The sequence below is a fragment of the Pleurodeles waltl genome, chromosome 5 (assembly GCF_031143425.1).
Source record: "Pleurodeles waltl isolate 20211129_DDA chromosome 5, aPleWal1.hap1.20221129, whole genome shotgun sequence".
In the NCBI taxonomy this organism is placed as follows: domain Eukaryota; kingdom Metazoa; phylum Chordata; class Amphibia; order Caudata; family Salamandridae; genus Pleurodeles; species Pleurodeles waltl.
The window spans coordinates 1,308,293,599-1,308,312,943 of record NC_090444.1 but is presented as its reverse complement, the minus strand read 5'-3'; the positions used below and the strand labels follow the sequence as shown (position 1 = coordinate 1,308,312,943).

The window sequence follows — 19,345 nt, the reverse complement described above, 5'->3', positions numbered from 1 at the left end:
TACAGGTCCTGACGGACAATACTACCACGATGTGGTACATAAACAAATAGGGAGGAGTAGGGTCGTACCTTCTCTGCAGAGAAGCTCTTCGACTATGGTCCTGGGCAAAGGACCATCAGATTTGCTTGGTAGCAAATCATCTGGCCGGGGTCTTGAATGTACGTGCGGACAGTCTCAGTCGCCACTTCTCGGCCGACCACGAGTGGCGTCTCCATCCAGATCAAGTTCGTTTAATCTTCCAGATGTGGGGGTTTCCTCGGATAGATCTGTTTGCCACTCGGGAGAACGCGCATTGTCCGTTATTCTGCAGCCTCCAGTATCCGGTGCAGGGAGCATTGGGGGACGCGTTTCTGATAACCTGGTGCGACCAGTTGCTTTACGCGTTTCCCCCCATACCCTTGATTCCTCAAGTGTTGAGGAAGATTCGCCAAGACCGGGCCCAAGTCATCTTAATAGCTCCGGATTGGCCAAGGAGGGTGTGGTACTCCGACCTTCTCCAACTCTCGCTGTGCCCTCCGCTCCGTCTCCCTCTCAGGGCAGACCTCCTCTCGCAGTCGCAGGGGCAGGTTTTACACCCCAACCTCCAGAGTCTACACCTACATGCCTGGAGATTGAACGGGGCAACCTGAGTTCCTTCTCTCTCCCGCCTGATGTAGTGGATGTTATATTAGCGGCCAGGCGACACTCCACTAAATCTATCTACGCTAATAGGTGGTCTAAATTTGTTATCTGGTGTGGAGAGAGACAGATTGATCCCTTACATGCTCATCTGTCAGATGTTTTGTCTTTTGCTCTGTCTCTAGCGCAGAAAGGTTGTGCAGTGGCTACCATTAAAGGGTATTTGTCTGCCCTGTCAGCCTTCATTTGTCTTCCAGATCAACCATCGTTATTTAAATCCCCTATTGTTCTCAGATTCTTGAAAGGTCTTCTAAATAAATATCCTCCAAAACCTTTCGTGATGCCTCAATGGGATTTGTCCTTGGTCCTCACTTTCCTTATGGGGTCCCCTTTTGAGCCTATGCATTCTTGCCCCTTGAGGTATTTTGGTTATTAAAACAGTCTTCCTGGTGGCTATTACATCTGCAAGGAGAGTGAGTGAGTTGCAGGCCTTATCGGTAAAACCCCCTTATACAACTTTTTATGGGGATAAGGTGGTGTTGAGGACCAAGGCTGCTTTCCTCCCGAAGGTTGTTTCACCCTTCCATTTGGCCCAGACAATTACTTTGTCCACGTTCTATCCTCCGCCTCATCCTTCAAAGGAGGAAGAGAGACTACATCGATTGGACCCAAAGAGGGCGTTAAGCTTCTTCATTGATCGAACGAAGGATTTCAGGCTGGAAGATCAGCTGTTCATCGGATACGTGGGCAAGAGGAGAGGAAAGGCAGTCCACAAGAGAACACTCTCCAGGTGGGTTGTTCTTTGCATTAAAATCGGTTACTCTTTGGCAAAGAAGGATCCTCCTGATGGCATTAGAGCTCATTCCACCAGAGCTAAGTCGGCCACTACGGCCTTGGCCAGAGGTGTTCCTGTGGTCGACATCTGCAAGGCCGCAACTTGGTCGTCCCTTCACACTTTTGCGAAACATTACTGTTTGGACTCTGAGGTCAGAAGGGACGGCCATTTTGCACGGTCAGTGCTGCAGGATTTCTTGGTTTGACCATACAGGCACCCTCCACCGGGAGTGGTACTGCTTTGGGACTCTATTCATTAGGTGAGGAATCCACAGGTAGTTGTATCCATCAGAAGAACGAGTTACTTACCTTCGGTAACGACTTTTCTGGTGGATACATTAGCTACCTGTGGATTCCTCACGGTCCCACCCGCCTCCCCGTTGCCTTTCTGGTCTTACCAAGTAATCCTTGAGTGCGCTCCTCTTGGTCTTCAAGGTTGCAATAGATGTTGTATATATGGATACTTGTATATATTTATATGTATGTGTATATATATATATATATATATATATATATATATCTTTGTGTATATACATGATTTGCATATATTTGTTGGTTTAAAAAAAAAAAAAAAAAAGAGAGAGTTATATTAAATTTACAGCCATTTTATTGCAATGTTGTGTATTTTACAATGTTATGGGATGTTGCCTTGCTCTTTCATTGCATTGGGTTGTTGTTCTCATGCACGTAAAAAATGTTGGTACTGTCGTCGGCACGTCGTCGAGGACCTCTTATTGCCTGTATGACGTCAGACGGCGTCGCGTGGGCTAGAGTGACGTCCTCGTCGACGTGCAGAGACTAGGAAGAAGATTTCCGTCGAAGGGTGGCGCCATGGGAGTATTCATTAGGTGAGGAATCCACAGGTAGCTAATGTATCCACCAGAAAAGTCGTTACCGAAGGTAAGTAACTCGTTCTTCCAGTTCATAAAGATAGGGTCGTTGTCAGGACCAACCCTAAGTTCCTTCTCAAGGTAGTATTCTCCCTTTTACCTCACCCAAAGCATAGCACACTCTGTCTTTTTCCTCAGCCACAATATGTAACAGTAAGAGCTCTTCACACCCTACATATGACAGAAGCCAATCCTTTCACAAGACACAGCAACTTTTCTGTGCCTTTTGCCAAACCGCATAAAGGCTGTGCTCTCTCTAAGATGGGCATAGCCAGATGGATTGTCAAGTGTATCCAAACCTGCTGCATTAAGTCTCAGGGAATTTTGCATGCCCCTCCCATGCCACATTCCACATGAAAGAAAGGAACTGCTATGGCTTTGCTTGGAACTATTTCCATAGCCAATATTTGTAAGGCAGATACTTTGCCCATCCCACACACATTGACCAAGCATTACAAACAAGCTAGAGTTGTCCATGCTGTTCTAAGAACCTTGTTTCAGTCTCTGCAGATTCCACTGTCTAATTGATGCTTGTGGAGTACTGCTTTACAGTCTATGCAGAGCATGTGTGTCTACAGCCACACTTGCGATGAACGAAATATGTTACTTAGCCTATGAACATGTGTTTATAGCATGCAGTGCTGTAGATTTACACGAGCATATATACCTTCCTGGAAGCCTTTGGTTGTTATAAACGTAGTTGGTCCCCAAGCTGTCCTATCTATTGCTCCATCTTTACGCTCACCCGCTGTGCAGAAAACAGTCGAACAGTGGAGCCGGTGCCCATTCGCTCCACCAACTAAGGGGGCATTCATTATACCTTGTGACTCAAAAACATTTCTTTGACGAAAACAAGTTGCAAACCTCCGAGCCCAACACTGGACTGAATCTACAGCACTACACGCCATAAATAGGCGCTGATAGGTAACTTTTGATGGAAATTGTTTGTGAACGAATATAGCTCTTGCTCGCCCCAAATTCTTAGGACTCGTTGACAGGTGCACTAGGTGTAGGAAGTTGGCTCTATATGTGCTATTTCAAAGTAAGGAATAGCATGCACAGAGTCCAAGGGTTCCCCTTAGAGGTAAAATAGTGGTAAAAATAGATAATACTAATGCTCTATTTTGTGGTAGTGTGGTCGAGCAGTAGGCTTATCCAAGGAGTAGTGTTAAGCATTTGTTGTACATACACATAGACAATAAATGAGGTACACACACTCAGAGACAAATCCAGCCAATAGGTTTTTATATAGAAAAATATCTTTTCTTAGTTTATTTTAAGAACCACAGGTTCAAATTCTACATGTAATAGCTCATTCGAAAGGTATTGCAGGTAAGTACTTTAGGAACTTCAAATCATCAAAATTGCATGTATACTTTTCAAGTTATTCACAAATAGCTGTTTTAAAAGTGGACACTTAGTGCAATTTTTACAGTTCCTAGGGGAGGTAAGTATTTGTTAGTTTTACCAGGTAAGTAAGACACTTACAGGGTTCAGTTCTTGGTCCAAGGTAGCCCACCGTTGGGGGTTCAGAGCAACCCCAAAGTCACCACACCAGCAGCTCAGGGCCGGTCAGGTGCAGAGTTCAAAGTGGTGCCCAAAACACATAGGCTAGAATGGAGATAAGGGGGTGCCCCGGTTCCGGTCTGCTTGCAGGTAAGTACCCGCGTCTTCGGAGGGCAGACCAGGGGGGTTTTGTAGGGCACCGGGGGGGACACAAGTCCACACAGAAATTTCACCCTCAGCGGCGCGGGGGCGGCCGGGTGCAGTGTAGAAACAAGCGTCGGGTTCGCAATGTTAGTCTATGAGAGATCTCGGGATCTCTTCAGCGCTGCAGGCAGGCAAGGGGGGGGTTCCTCGGGGAAACCTCCACTTGGGCAAGGGAGAGGGACTCCTGGGGGTCACTTCTCCAGTGAAAGTCCGGTCCTTCAGGTCCTGGGGGCTGCGGGTGCAGGGTCTCTCCCAGGCGTCGGGACTTTAGGTTCAAAGAGTCGCGGTCAGGGGAAGCCTCGGGATTCCCTCTGCAGGCGGCGCTGTGGGGGCTCAGGGGGGACAGGTTTTGGTACTCACAGTATCAGAGTAGTCCTGGGGTCCCTCCGGAGGTGTTGGATCGCCACCAGCCGAGTCGGGGTCGCCGGGTGCAGTGTTGCAAGTCTCACGCTTCTTGCGGGGAGCTTGCAGGGTTCTTTAAAGTTGCTGGAAACAAAGTTGCAGCTTTTCTTGGAGCAGGTCCGCTGTCCTCGGGAGTTTCTTGTCTTTTCGAAGCAGGGGCAGTCCTCAGAGGATGTCGAGGTCGCTGGTCCCTTTGGAAGGCGTCGCTGGAGCAGGATCTTTGGAAGGCAGGAGACAGGCCGGTGAGTTTCTGGAGCCAAGGCAGTTGTCGTCTTCTGGTCTTCCGCTGCAGGGGTTTTCAGCTGGGCAGTCCTTCTTCTTGTAGTTGCAGGAATCTAATTTTCTAGGGTTCAGGGTAGCCCTTAAATACTAAATTTAAGGGCGTGTTTAGGTCTGGGGGGTTAGTAGCCAATGGCTACTAGCCCTGAGGGTGGGTACACCCTCTTTGTGCCTCCTCCCAAGGGGAGGGGGTCACAATCCTAACCCTATTGGGGGAATCCTCCATCTGCAAGATGGAGGATTTCTAAAAGTTAGAGTCACCTCAGCTCAGGACACCTTAGGGGCTGTCCTGACTGGCCAGTGACTCCTCCTTGTTTTTCTCATTATTTTCTCCGGCCTTGCCGCCAAAAGTGGGGCCTGGCCGGAGGGGGCGGGCAACTCCACTAGCTGGAGTGTCCTGCTGGGTTGGCACAAAGGAGGTGAGCCTTTGAGGCTCACCGCCAGGTGTGACAATTCCTGCCTGGGAGAGGTGTTAGCATCTCCACCCAGTGCAGGCTTTGTTACTGGCCTCAGAGTGACAAAGGCACTCTCCCCATGGGGCCAGCAACATGTCTCGGTTTGTGGCAGGCTGCTAAAACTAGTCAGCCTACACAGATAGTCGGTTAAGTTTCAGGGGGCACCTCTAAGGTGCCCTCTGTGGTGTATTTTACAATAAAATGTACACTGGCATCAGTGTGCATTTATTGTGCTGAGAAGTTTGATACCAAACTTCCCAGTTTTCAGTGTAGCCATTATGGTGCTGGGGAGTTCGTGTTTGACAGACTCCCAGACCATATACTCTTATGGCTACCCTGCACTTACAATGTCTAAGGTTTTGTTTAGACACTGTAGGGGTACCATGCTCATGCACTGGTACCCTCACCTATGGTATAGTGCACCCTGCCTTAGGGCTGTAAGGCCTGCTAGAGGGGTGTCTTACCTATACTGCATAGGCAGTGAGAGGCTGGCATGGCACCCTGAGGGGAGTGCCATGTCGACTTACTCGTTTTGTCCTCACTAGCACACACAAGCTGGTAAGCAGTGTGTCTGTGCTGAGTGAGAGGTCTCCAGGGTGGCATAAGACATGCTGCAGCCCTTAGAGACCTTCCTTGGCATCAGGGCCCTTGGTACTAGAAGTACCCGTTACAAGGGACTTATCTGGATGCCAGGGTCTGCCAATTGTGGATACAAAAGTACAGGTTAGGGAAAGAACACTGGTGCTGGGGCCTGGTTAGCAGGCCTCAGCACACTTTCAATTGTAAACATAGCATCAGCAAAGGCAAAAAGTCAGGGGGCAACCATGCCAAGGAGGCATTTCCTTACACAACCCCCCCCCCCAAACGAAAGAGGATGAGACTAACCTTTCCCAAGAGAGTCTTCATTTTCTAAGTGGAAGAACCTGGAAAGGCCATCTGCATTGGCATGGGCAGTCCCAGGTCTGTGTTCCACTATAAAGTCCATTCCCTGTAGGGAGATGGACCACCTCAACAGTTTAGGATTTTCACCTTTCATTTGCATCAGCCATTTGAGAGGTCTGTGGTCGGTTTGAACTAGGAAGTGAGTCCCAAAGAGGTATGGTCTCAGCTTCTTCAGGGACCAAACCACAGCAAAGGCCTCCCTCTCAATGGCACTCCAACGCTGCTCCCTGGGGAGTAACCTCCTGCTAATGAAAGCAACAGGCTGGTCAAGGCCATCATCATTTGTTTGGGACAAAACTGCCCCTATCCCATGTTCAGAGGCATCAGTCTGCACAATGAACTGCTTAGAATAATCTGGAGCTTTGAGAACTGGTGCTGAGCACATTGCTTGTTTCAGGGTGTCAAAGGCCTGTTGGCAGTCCACAGTCCAGTTCACTTTCTTGGGCATTTTCTTGGAGGTGAGCTCAGTGAGGGCTGTCACAATGGATCCATATCCCTTCACAAACCTCCTGTAGTACCCAGTCAAGCCAAGGAATGCCCTGACTTGAGTCTGGGTTTTTGGAGCTACCCAGTCCAGAATGGTCTGGATCTTGGGTTGGAGTGGCTGAACTTGGCCTCCACCTACAAGGTGGCCCAAGTAAACCACAGTTCCCTGCCCTATCTGGCATTTGGATGCCTTGATAGAGAGGCCTGCAGATTGCAGAGCCTTCAAAACCTTCTTCAGGTGGACCAGGTGATCCTGCCAGGTGGAGCTAAAGACAGCAATATCATCAAGATAAGCTGTGCTAAAGGACTCCAAGCCAGCAAGGACTTGATTCACCAACCTTTGGAAGGTGGCAGGGGCATTCTTTAAACCAAAGGGCATAACAGTAAACTGATAATGCCCATCAGGTGTGGAGAATGCTGTCTTTTCTTTTGCTCCAGGTGCCATTTTTATTTGCCCGTACCCTGCTGTCAAGTCAAAGGTACTTAGAAATTTGGCAGCACCTAATTTATCAATGAGCTCATCAGCTCTTGGAATTGGATGAGCATCTGTCTTGGTGACAGAATTGAGCCCTCTGTAGTCCACACAAAACCTCATCTCTTTCTTTCCATCTGTGGTGTGAGGTTTGGGGACTAAGACCACTGGGCTAGCCCAGGGGCTGTCAGAGCGCTCAATGACTCCCAATTCCAGCATCTTGTGGACTTCCCCCTTGATGCTTGCCTTAACATGGTCAGACTGTCTAAAGATTTTGTTCTTGACAGGCATGCTGTCTCCTGTGTCCACATCATGGGTACACAGGTGTGTCTGACCAGGGGTTAAGGAGAAGAGTTCAGGAAACTGTTGTAGGACTCTCCTACAATCAGCTTGCTGTTGGCCAGAGAGGGTGTCTGAGTAGATCACTCCATCTACTGTGCCATCTCTTGGGTCTGATGACAGAAGATCAGGGAGAGGTTCACTCTCTGCCTCCTGATCCTCATCTGTTACCATCAACAGATTCACATCAGCCCTGTCATGGAAGAGCTTAAGGCGGTTCACATGGATCACCCTCTTGGGGCTCCTGCTTGTGCCCAGGTCCACCAGGTAGGTGACCTGACTCTTCCTCTCTAGTACTGGGTAAGGGCCACTCCATTTGTCCTGGAGTGCCCTGGGAGCCACAGGCTCCAGAACCCAGACTTTCTGCCCTGGTTGGAACTCAACCAGTGCAGCCTTTTGGTCATACCAAAACTTCTGGAGTTGTTGGCTGGCCTCAAGGTTTTTGGTTGCCTTTTCCATGTACTCTGCCATTCTAGAGCGAAGGCCAAGTACATAGTCCACTATGTCCTGTTTAGGCTCATGGAGAGGTCTCTCCCAGCCTTCTTTAACAAGGGCAAGTGGTCCCCTTACAGGATGACCAAACAGAAGTTCAAAGGGTGAGAACCCTACTCCCTTCTGTGGTACCTCCCTGTAAGCGAAAAGCAGACATGGCAGGAGGACATCCCATCTCCTTTTGAGTTTTTCTGGGAGCCCCATGATCATGCCTTTTAATGTCTTGTTGAATCTCTCAACTAAGCCATTAGTTTGTGGATGGTAAGGTGTAGTGAATTTATAAGTCACTCCACACTCATTCCACATGTGCTTTAGGTATGCTGACATGAAGTTGGTACCTCTGTCAGACACCACCTCCTTAGGGAAACCCACTCTGGTAAAGATACCAATGAGGGCCTTGGCTACTGCAGGGGCAGTAGTCGACCTAAGGGGAATAGCTTCAGGATACCTGGTAGCATGATCCACTACTACCAGGATATACATATTTCCTGAGGCTGTGGGAGGTTCCAGTGGACCAACTATGTCCACACCCACTCTTTCAAAGGGCACCCCCACCACTGGAAGTGGAATGAGGGGGGCCTTTGGATGCCCACCTGTCTTACCACTGGCTTGACAGGTGGGGCAGGAGAGGCAAAACTCCTTAACCATGTTGGACATATTGGGCCAGTAGAAGTGGTTGACTAACCTCTCCCACGTCTTGGTTTGTCCCAAATGTCCAGCAAGGGGAATGTCATGGGCCAATGTTAGGATGAACTCTCTGAACAGCTGAGGCACTACCACTCTCCTAGTGGCACCAGGTTTGGGGTCTCTGGCCTCAGTGTACAGGAGCCCATCTTCCCAATAGACCCTATGTGTTCCATTTTTCTTGCCTTTGGACTCTTCAGCAGCTTGCTGCCTAAGGCCTTCAAGAGAGGGACAGGTTTCTTGTCCCTTACACAGCTCTTCCCTTGAGGGTCCCCCTGGGCCTAAGAGCTCAACCTGATAAGGTTCAAGCTCCAAAGGCTCAGTTCCCTCAGAGGGCAGAACTTCTTCCTGAGAAGAGAGGTTCCCTTTCTTTTGCTGTGTTGCAGTTGGTTTCCCAACTGACTTTCCTGTTCTCTTGGTAGGCTGGGCCATTTTTCCAGACTCCAGCTCTACTTTTTCACCCTGTGCCTTGCACTGTGCTCTTGTTTTCACACACACCAGTTCAGGGATACCCAGCATTGCTGCATGGGTTTTTAGCTCTACCTCAGCCCATGCTGAGGACTCCAGGTCATTTCCAAGCAGACAGTCCACTGGGATATTTGAGGAGACCACCACCTGTTTCAGGCCATTGACCCCTCCCCATTCTAAAGTAACCATTGCCATGGGATGTACTTTTCTCTGATTGTCAGCATTGGTGACTGTGTAAGTTTTTCCAGTCAGGTATTGGCCAGGGGAAACCAGTTTCTCTGTCACCATGGTGACACTGGCACCTGTATCCCTCAGGCCCTCTATTCTAGTCCCATTAATTAAGAGTTGCTGTCTGTATTTTTGCATGTTAGGCGGCCAGACAGCTAGTGTGGCTAAATCCACCCCACCCTCAGAAACTAGAGTAGCTTCAGTGTGGACCCTGATTTGCTCTGGGCACACTGTTGATCCCACTTGGAGACTAGCCATACCAGTGTTACCTGGATGGGAGTTTGGAGTGGAACCTTTCTTGGGACAGGCCTTGTCTCCAGTTTGGTGTCCATGCTGTTTACAGCTATGACACCAGGCCTTTTTGGGATCAAAGTTTTTACCCTTGTACCCATTGTTTTGTGAAGAGGCTCTGGGCCCACCCTCCTGTGCAGGTTTTTGGGGGCCTGTAGAAGACTCTTTACTATTTTTAGTTTTGGTTGTCTCATCACCCTTCTGCTGGGGAGTCTTTGTGACCCCTTTCTTTTGGTCACCCCCTGTTGAAGTCTTGGACACCCTTGTCTTGACCCAATGGTCCGCCTTCTTTCCCAATTCTTGGGGAGAAATTGGTCCTAGGTCTACCAGATGCTGATGCAGTTTATCATTGAAACAATTACTTAACAGGTGTTCTTTCACAAATAAATTGTACAGCCCATCATAATTACTTACACCACTGCCTTGAATCCAACCATCTAGTGTTTTCACTAAGTAGTCAACAAAGTCAACCCAGGTCTGGCTCGAGGATTTTTGAGCCCCCCTGAACCTAATCCTGTACTCCTCAGTGGAGAATCCAAAGCCCTCAATCAGGGTACCCTTCATGAGGTCATAAGATTCTGCATCTTGTCCAGAGAGTGTGAGGAGTCTATCCCTACACTTTCCTGTGAACATTTCCCAAAGGAGAGCACCCCAGTGAGATCTGTTCACTTTTCTGGTTACACAAGCCCTCTCAAAAGCTGTGAACCATTTGGTGATGTCATCACCATCTTCATATTTAGTTACAATCCCTTTGGGGATTTTCAACATGTCAGGAGAATCTCTGACCCTATTTATGTTGCTGCCACCATTGATGGGTCCTAGGCCCATCTCTTGTCTTTCCCTCTCTATGGCTAGGATCTGTCTTTCCAAAGCCAATCTTTTGGCCATCCTGGCTAACTGGATGTCCTCTTCACTGGAGTTATCCTCAGTGATCTCAGAGTTGTTGGTCCCTCCTGTGAGGGAACCAGTATCTCTGACTATTATTTGTGGAGTCAGGGCTTGAGAAGCCCTGCTCTCCCTAAGTAGGATTGGAGGGGGGGAATTTCCCTCCAAGTCACTATCTTCATCCTCTGAGTTGCCATCCTCAGAGGGGTTGGCCTTTTCAAACTCTGCCAAAAGCTCCTGGAGCTGTACTTTGGTAGGTTTGGGGCCCATTGCTATTTTCTTTAGTTTACAGAGTGACCTTAGCTCTCTCATCTGTAGATGGAGGTAAGGTGTGGTGTCGAGTTCCACCACATTCACATCTGTGCTAGACATTATGCTTCTAAAAGTTGGAATACTTTTTAAGAAACTAAAACTGGTTCTAGAATCTAATTCAAACTTTTACAAACTTTTAAACTCTAAAAGAAATGCTAAACAGGATCTAACACAAGGCCCTAGCAGGTCTTTTAAGAATTTAGAAAACTTTTCAAATTGCAAAAATCAATTTCTAATGACAATTTTGGAATTTGTCGTGTGATCAGGTATTGGCTGAGTAGTCCAGCAAATGCAAAGTCTTGTACCCCACCGCTGATCCACCAATGTAGGAAGTTGGCTCTATATGTGCTATTTCAAAGTAAGGAATAGCATGCACAGAGTCCAAGGGTTCCCCTTAGAGGTAAAATAGTGGTAAAAATAGATAATACTAATGCTCTATTTTGTGGTAGTGTGGTCGGGCTGTAGGCTTATCCAAGGAGTAGTGTTAAGCATTTGTTGTACATACACATAGACAATAAATGAGGTACACACACTCAGAGACAAATCCAGCCAATAGGTTTTTATATAGAAAAATATCTTTTCTTAGTTTATTTTAAGAACCACAGGTTCAAATTCTACATGTAATAGCTCATTCGAAAGGTATTGCAGGTAAGTACTTTAGGAACTTCAAATCATCAAAATTGCATGTATACTTTTCAAGTTATTCACAAATAGCTGTTTTAAAAGTGGACACTTAGTGCAATTTTTACAGTTCCTAGGGGAGGTAAGTATTTGTTAGTTTTACCAGGTAAGTAAGACACTTACAGGGTTCAGTTCTTGGTCCAAGGTAGCCCACCGTTGGGGGTTCAGAGCAACCCCAAAGTCACCACACCAGCAGCTCAGGGCCGGTCAGGTGCAGAGTTCAAAGTGGTGCCCAAAACACATAGGCTAGAATGGAGATAAGGGGGTGCCCCGGTTCCGGTCTGCTTGCAGGTAAGTACCCGCGTCTTCGGAGGGCAGACCAGGGGGGTTTTGTAGGGCACCGGGGGGGACACAAGTCCACACAGAAATTTCACCCTCAGCGGCGCGGGGGCGGCCGGGTGCAGTGTAGAAACAAGCGTCGGGTTCGCAATGTTAGTCTATGAGAGATCTCGGGATCTCTTCAGCGCTGCAGGCAGGCAAGGGGGGGGTTCCTCGGGGAAACCTCCACTTGGGCAAGGGAGAGGGACTCCTGGGGGTCACTTCTCCAGTGAAAGTCCGGTCCTTCAGGTCCTGGGGGCTGCGGGTGCAGGGTCTCTCCCAGGCGTCGGGACTTTAGGTTCAAAGAGTCGCGGTCAGGGGAAGCCTCGGGATTCCCTCTGCAGGCGGCGCTGTGGGGGCTCAGGGGGGACAGGTTTTGGTACTCACAGTATCAGAGTAGTCCTGGGGTCCCTCCGGAGGTGTTGGATCGCCACCAGCCGAGTCGGGGTCGCCGGGTGCAGTGTTGCAAGTCTCACGCTTCTTGCGGGGAGCTTGCAGGGTTCTTTAAAGTTGCTGGAAACAAAGTTGCAGCTTTTCTTGGAGCAGGTCCGCTGTCCTCGGGAGTTTCTTGTCTTTTCGAAGCAGGGGCAGTCCTCAGAGGATGTCGAGGTCGCTGGTCCCTTTGGAAGGCGTCGCTGGAGCAGGATCTTTGGAAGGCAGGAGACAGGCCGGTGAGTTTCTGGAGCCAAGGCAGTTGTCGTCTTCTGGTCTTCCGCTGCAGGGGTTTTCAGCTGGGCAGTCCTTCTTCTTGTAGTTGCAGGAATCTAATTTTCTAGGGTTCAGGGTAGCCCTTAAATACTAAATTTAAGGGCGTGTTTAGGTCTGGGGGGTTAGTAGCCAATGGCTACTAGCCCTGAGGGTGGGTACACCCTCTTTGTGCCTCCTCCCAAGGGGAGGGGGTCACAATCCTAACCCTATTGGGGGAATCCTCCATCTGCAAGATGGAGGATTTCTAAAAGTTAGTCACCTCAGCTCAGGACACCTTAGGGGCTGTCCTGACTGGCCAGTGACTCCTCCTTGTTTTTCTCATTATTTTCTCCGGCCTTGCCGCCAAAAGTGGGGCCTGGCCGGAGGGGGCGGGCAACTCCACTAGCTGGAGTGTCCTGCTGGGTTGGCACAAAGGAGGTGAGCCTTTGAGGCTCACCGCCAGGTGTGACAATTCCTGCCTGGGAGAGGTGTTAGCATCTCCACCCAGTGCAGGCTTTGTTACTGGCCTCAGAGTGACAAAGGCACTCTCCCCATGGGGCCAGCAACATGTCTCGGTTTGTGGCAGGCTGCTAAAACTAGTCAGCCTACACAGATAGTCGGTTAAGTTTCAGGGGGCACCTCTAAGGTGCCCTCTGTGGTGTATTTTACAATAAAATGTACACTGGCATCAGTGTGCATTTATTGTGCTGAGAAGTTTGATACCAAACTTCCCAGTTTTCAGTGTAGCCATTATGGTGCTGGGGAGTTCGTGTTTGACAGACTCCCAGACCATATACTCTTATGGCTACCCTGCACTTACAATGTCTAAGGTTTTGTTTAGACACTGTAGGGGTACCATGCTCATGCACTGGTACCCTCACCTATGGTATAGTGCACCCTGCCTTAGGGCTGTAAGGCCTGCTAGAGGGGTGTCTTACCTATACTGCATAGGCAGTGAGAGGCTGGCATGGCACCCTGAGGGGAGTGCCATGTCGACTTACTCGTTTTGTCCTCACTAGCACACACAAGCTGGTAAGCAGTGTGTCTGTGCTGAGTGAGAGGTCTCCAGGGTGGCATAAGACATGCTGCAGCCCTTAGAGACCTTCCTTGGCATCAGGGCCCTTGGTACTAGAAGTACCCGTTACAAGGGACTTATCTGGATGCCAGGGTCTGCCAATTGTGGATACAAAAGTACAGGTTAGGGAAAGAACACTGGTGCTGGGGCCTGGTTAGCAGGCCTCAGCACACTTTCAATTGTAAACATAGCATCAGCAAAGGCAAAAAGTCAGGGGGCAACCATGCCAAGGAGGCATTTCCTTACACTAGGGCTCTGATGTTCTACGGTCAAGTGACCTACTGTATTGTGTAGATCGTAGGCTTTGTCTCTTACATCTGAAAAGCTAGCTGTTAGCTACCATTAATAAGTGTGTGCAGCTGTTTTTGCTGTTTCATCATGGGAGAAACTGATCATAAATGTCAAATTTAGGCTATTTTAAAGTATACAAGCTCTGGATACTACCCTAATCTCCCAGGTTTCAACTCCCTATTCTGAGTAAAATGTTCGTACTGATGAAGGACTTATTTTCTTGTCTTAACCAGCTAGCATTGACTATATTAAATTTTTTATCATTTGGTTCTACACTGGCAAAATATTTAGTATGTTGGCAGTTCTGTAAGTTTATTATTGTGGTGCTGTAGATGCCTTAAAACGCAGGACCCTGCCTGCCTGGATTCGGGAGGGCTTGGAAAAGATGGAGCGGGAAAAGCAGAAAAAGTTAGAGAAACAAAGAATGGAACAGCAACGCTCGCAGATATCTAAAAAGCAAAAGAATCATCCTGATGACGCAGAAGTAGGGGACGGCCCACTTGTGCCACAGAAAAGCAAATTTGTAAGTAAACGTCAAATATGTATTACATCGTGTTAAGTAAATTTCATATATTTTAAGTGGAAACATGTCCTATGCCACAGCATTAACTGTTTGATTTTTCGAAGTCGCCTTATGCAGACTTGGAGATACTTCCTTGTTTTGAGCTTGTTTGCATGCACTTGAACTGTGTAGAGCTTAGGATAACAAATGCATAATAAAAATAGGTGGCTACACTGGCTCTGATCTTCACCTTTATTGTTTTCAATGCCTATCATGCCATGTATGCAGTTTTATCTATTTCATCAGCTTTTAGTGGGTATGGCCCAAATGCTATTCACGTTTAATTTACGTATTTTGGGTTTACTCTAATTTGGAACGCTGCTGGTTAACTTAACTAAGTAATGATCTGGTTGGCGTCCAGGACCTGAAATGTAGCTGAGGTTGTTGATTTTCCCACCCTAAACGCCAAGCTGTATTTCCCAAGCTGGGTCTGAGTTGGGAGAATAACACATTGTATATGCTGTTTTTTTTCTTTTCAGGATAGTGATGAGGAACGTGAAGAAGAAGAGGAAGAGGAAGAAGACGAAAATCCAGAGCAACCTGTAAGTAGTGGCAAAGTAAGCCGGAGTCCAACTCCACCCCCTCAGGAGGAGCCAAGTGAGCCTGAACAAACAGAAGAGGAAAAAGAATATCAGCTGGTATGGTGTCTTTTCTTACCATTATTGAACTGGTTTATGTGATGCCAATCGTTTTTGTTGTGGAGTGCCTACAAACTGGGCTTGACTGATACTGGTATCCTTTATACATGGTTTGTGTCAGTGATATTGAACATTCTTCAGGCTGCAGTAATGGTTAAGATGTTATGGAGAAGTAGATCTGTTTAGTCATATTCCCATGGGTTTCTTAAGTACAAATGTAAATGGGAAGTTGCTGATATTGAAGTGAAAGACTCAAATGTGAGGTTATGTTTTGCTTTCAGTTCTGTGAAGATGATTTTAAGAAGTTGGATTATTATTTGTAGTGGGTGACTGCCCACCCCAAGGCGTGATCACATCTCTTTTTTGGGTGAACCCTTAAAGCCACTTAACTGATCTGACCTCAACCCCTGGAGAGCTACGGCTTAACTTGGGGCAAGGGTTAAACTATTTATGTAGTACTAAAACTCTAAGTCAGAATCCAAACAGTACACATCCCAAACAGAATTGGTTAATACAGTATTTTATGTGTGTGAGGAGTAGTTGACCCTTGCATAATTTAATTTCTTTGACTTTGAGAAATCGTACATCTTTGAATGAAGCTGGGTCAGCAATCAGTGGTAAGGACAAAGTGCGTCTTTAGAAAAACATGTTAAAATTCATCCTGACTGTTTGTAGGAGGGCAACTAAGGGCATTCGCTCCTTTAAAGGAAGTATTGTCTCTTTAATGTTTCTAGCCAAAGGATGATCTCACAGCTTTAAATGGTTTCACTTAACACGGAGCTAGGAACTAAGCACTCTGTTCCCTGAGCTGGATTAATTTTTTGGTGAAATCTTAGTCGTGAATCCAGTCGAGGACAACACAGAACTGGATAAGAGTTTACTGGATCACATCAGCACTTGAAGGACAAAGCAGAAGCAAAATCTCCTCCCAAACGCGTTGACACTGATAGTGGTTGATCCACACGGCATTTTGGTTTGTGTTACAAGGCAAGGAGAGGTTCTAAATGAAAATACCAGAGTAGTGTTCTACATCAACACAAAGGGTGCGGTACATAGCAGAGCCTTTCATGGTGAGGCTATAGATTTGTGGCTGTGGGCCTTTGCAAATGAAATTGGTCTGCAAAGTAGCTCATCTGGTGGCAAGCTTGAGTATTAACTTGGGAACAATCATCTCAGCATGGTACTAATGTTCTGATGGGTGCAGCGATTACACTTTAGTAAGAAGGTGTTTCTCTCCATCAAGCCTTTTTATTGCTCTATTACCTCGCTCTGAAGATTAGTTCTCAAAGTTGGCATACAAGGATTTCAGTGGGTTTCCCCACCCAAGTTACCACTCTAGCTTGTGTGTAACCCTAATGTTGTCCATATCAGACTCGTGGGACCCCTTTTCAAACCACTACATTCATGCCACTTACAGATCTCTGCTATGTCAGCCTGAAGAGTAAGTCAGCGTCCCCATCCGTTCACAGGTCTGTGTAAAGGATGTGTAGAGCTGAATGTTAAGCCATTCTTCCTACCTCAAGTTGTATCAGAATTCTAATTGTCATAAGCGATTTCTCTTCCAGTGTTTTCTCCTCTCCATCTCTCAATGGTTGACTCTGCCTCTTTCTGTCCTGAGCCTCTATGGAGCTCGGAAAACAACAAGCATTGACAAACCCAATATATTTCTCTTTTGATGCCTGTTTACTTTGCCAGTGGTGTTTAGCCATGTTGCACACGTAGTTGCACATGCACAGAACACTTGCCTCGCCATACTCAGCGCTAGAAGGCATCCTTAGTGTGGCAGAAACCACCATACTAGCAGCTAACTTATCTCAACCCCTTACTTCTATCACATGGTTCCGTGTTGGAGACTCCTTGGAACCCTCCTCCGCGTGTACCATTGACCTCCCAGGCACACCTATCTTCCGGCACTTAAGTGCTGTCCTGACTGTTACCAGTTCTCCCATTGCCAGACAGTCTGCAAGAACACTCCTAGATTTCTCTACTCCCCAGCACATCCCTCCACTTCTGCCACTCTCTCCTACACACTTTTGAACAAACGCCGTGTTTTCTTTCTCAGGACTCAGACTAGTCACTCCTGTGGCTCTTTATGTGGACAACCACCGGCTTGGTGGCTGCCTTGCCATGCCGCATTGGCAGTCCGACGGTGGGACCCCCACAAACGTAATGAGGCCCTAAGTCTTGGAGCTGCTAGTTATGGCGATGTTGTGGAGGACAGTTTGACTGGCCATTCAGTGCACCTTCTTCGGCGAATTAGTATTCTTTTCAGTGTAGTTTTTTTTTGGTTTTCCAGTCATTGAATTTGGGCAATGACTTCTCACAGTGGTAGAGAGGTCGCAATTGTTTAGAGTTTGTCTGAGCTAAGAATGACATCTAGTGTGTGGGTGTGTCCTTTGATATGTAGCTTGAGATATAAGATTTCTAGCCTGTTCGTTGTGTGATTGACTGTGATGTCGATCATTATATTAAATTGTCCCAAGATTGTGGCTTTTGGGTGTTTGAAGACAGTGCTGACATTTGAGTTTGTAGGACTGCTCGTCTAGATGTCATGTCTCTGGACAGGGGGTTCAGCACAGGGATTTTGAAAGAGTGAATGGAAAGGCAAATAGTAGTTATGCAAAGGTAAAATTGAGGGATGGCTGTGCTGTATTGGGTTCAGGATTCCATGGTTAAAACATTGGTTTGGTGTGAGGCAGTGTTGTTCTTTGGATTTCAATGATGCCTAGCAATTTGTTGAGCTGCAAGGTCTTGTAAGGTTGCATTTAGTGGGTGGGTCATGAGTTCTCAGATAGGATTCCTAGTCAGGGAGAATGATTCAAACAACATTCTTTCTGGTTAATTGGAGGGTTGGGAAGATTTTGTTGACGTGTGTTGGGTGAAATTCGATTTTGTTCTTGATCTCCATGGTGATGTATGGTCTGCCCCGTGTTGTCTTGGTGATTGTTCTTTTGCTTTGCCGTGTGCTTACCTGATGTTGGTTGTGGTTTAAGGTTTGGAAGGTCTGTGTGGGTCAGTGAAATACACTATTTGATCATTTGGGGTGACTCTTTTCTTAAAAAAATCAAAAGCTGTTGCTAAACCTAGACTTCTTTTTGTATTACTTCTGATATGTGTTATTTTCTTTGTTCTGTGGTGTTTGTTTTTTTGGCAGTGTTAAATGGAGCTTGTGCAAAGGGTGATAAATGTCTTATTCACGTTATTCAGATGAGGTTTGTTATTTTCATCTAGCTGACCCTGCAGTGTACAACAGATCCCAGCAGGTCCAATTTAAGGCAAGCTGTCTGTCTCAGTCACACCCCGTAGATGATCACACAGAGCCATATTTGTTTTAGACAAAGTAGGTAATAGTAGACCTCTCCGAGGAACTCGCAATTTGCCGAAAGATTGTTTTTTGCCTACTTGAAACTTATTATCGAACCCAGGATAGGGATGCGTCACGGACATCAACATACTCCTCAATATTTTATTCACTATGGCAAGTTGCTGACCTGTCAAAAGTATTTGGACTCTTGCAGCAGATTTGGTCCTGTGGACATGTTCACACCAGAGTGAGCGATGTCCATGATGTTTGAATTGATATTTCTCTGAAGTGTCCGTTTTTAAAACGTCACTGTCCTAAGAATGAGAGAATTTCAGTTGTTCAAGAATTAGTTGACATCTATGGGTTCAGTGAAGGCTTTATGAGTCACCCATGCTTCCTTCAGGACCGCTTTCACATGACAAATTTGTATATTGATAAAATGCAGTCAAAACTGGAGCTAATTCATCTCGTCAGTCTTGAAGTATCATTTGCAAGGGGTCTCAAGATGGTTAACTTTAATTACTTACCACAGTTGTTGCAGGGTATTGATGATGGAAATGACCGCGTTTTTACCAGGTCCTCGATATACATTGTACATGTGAGAATTGGAGCTGAAACAGCTGATGTCTGTAAGGTCTTCCTAACACGAGCATAGGCCTTTTGCATGGCGGTAATAGTAAGTCTTTTATCAATTTCAACTTTTAGGAGATCAAATATTTTCTATATATATCAGCATCATTCATTACATTTAGCAAGCTCTTGCAATACAAACAGCAGAAAAAACACCATGTTCTCATTGTACAAATAAAATATCCTACATCATATAGGCTATATCATTGTATTTCATTTCATCTACAAATTTCATAGCTTGTAAATGCGGTAAACATTCGTATTTAAAAAAAAAAAAAAGCATTCAGGAAATATGATGATTAGCTTTAAAAGTTTACATAAGATTCCCTAGTTGCCATTCTATATTATTATCCACTGTCACTCTGAATATAG

The 19,345-nt window shown here is 46.7% G+C and overlaps 1 protein-coding gene across 2 annotated transcripts in view; it reads left to right on the top strand.

Annotated features, from left to right (window-relative positions):
• PNISR (PNN interacting serine and arginine rich protein) overlaps positions 1 to 19,345 on the top strand; it is a 242,349-nt gene that overhangs the window by 134,844 nt on the left and 88,160 nt on the right. For both annotated transcript variants that reach the window (XM_069235540.1, XM_069235539.1), the window contains exons 6-7: positions 14,172 to 14,362; positions 14,881 to 15,039. In XM_069235540.1, coding sequence (XP_069091641.1) covers positions 14,172 to 14,362; positions 14,881 to 15,039 — 350 coding nt within the window. The remainder of the gene's footprint in view (positions 1 to 14,171; positions 14,363 to 14,880; positions 15,040 to 19,345) is intronic.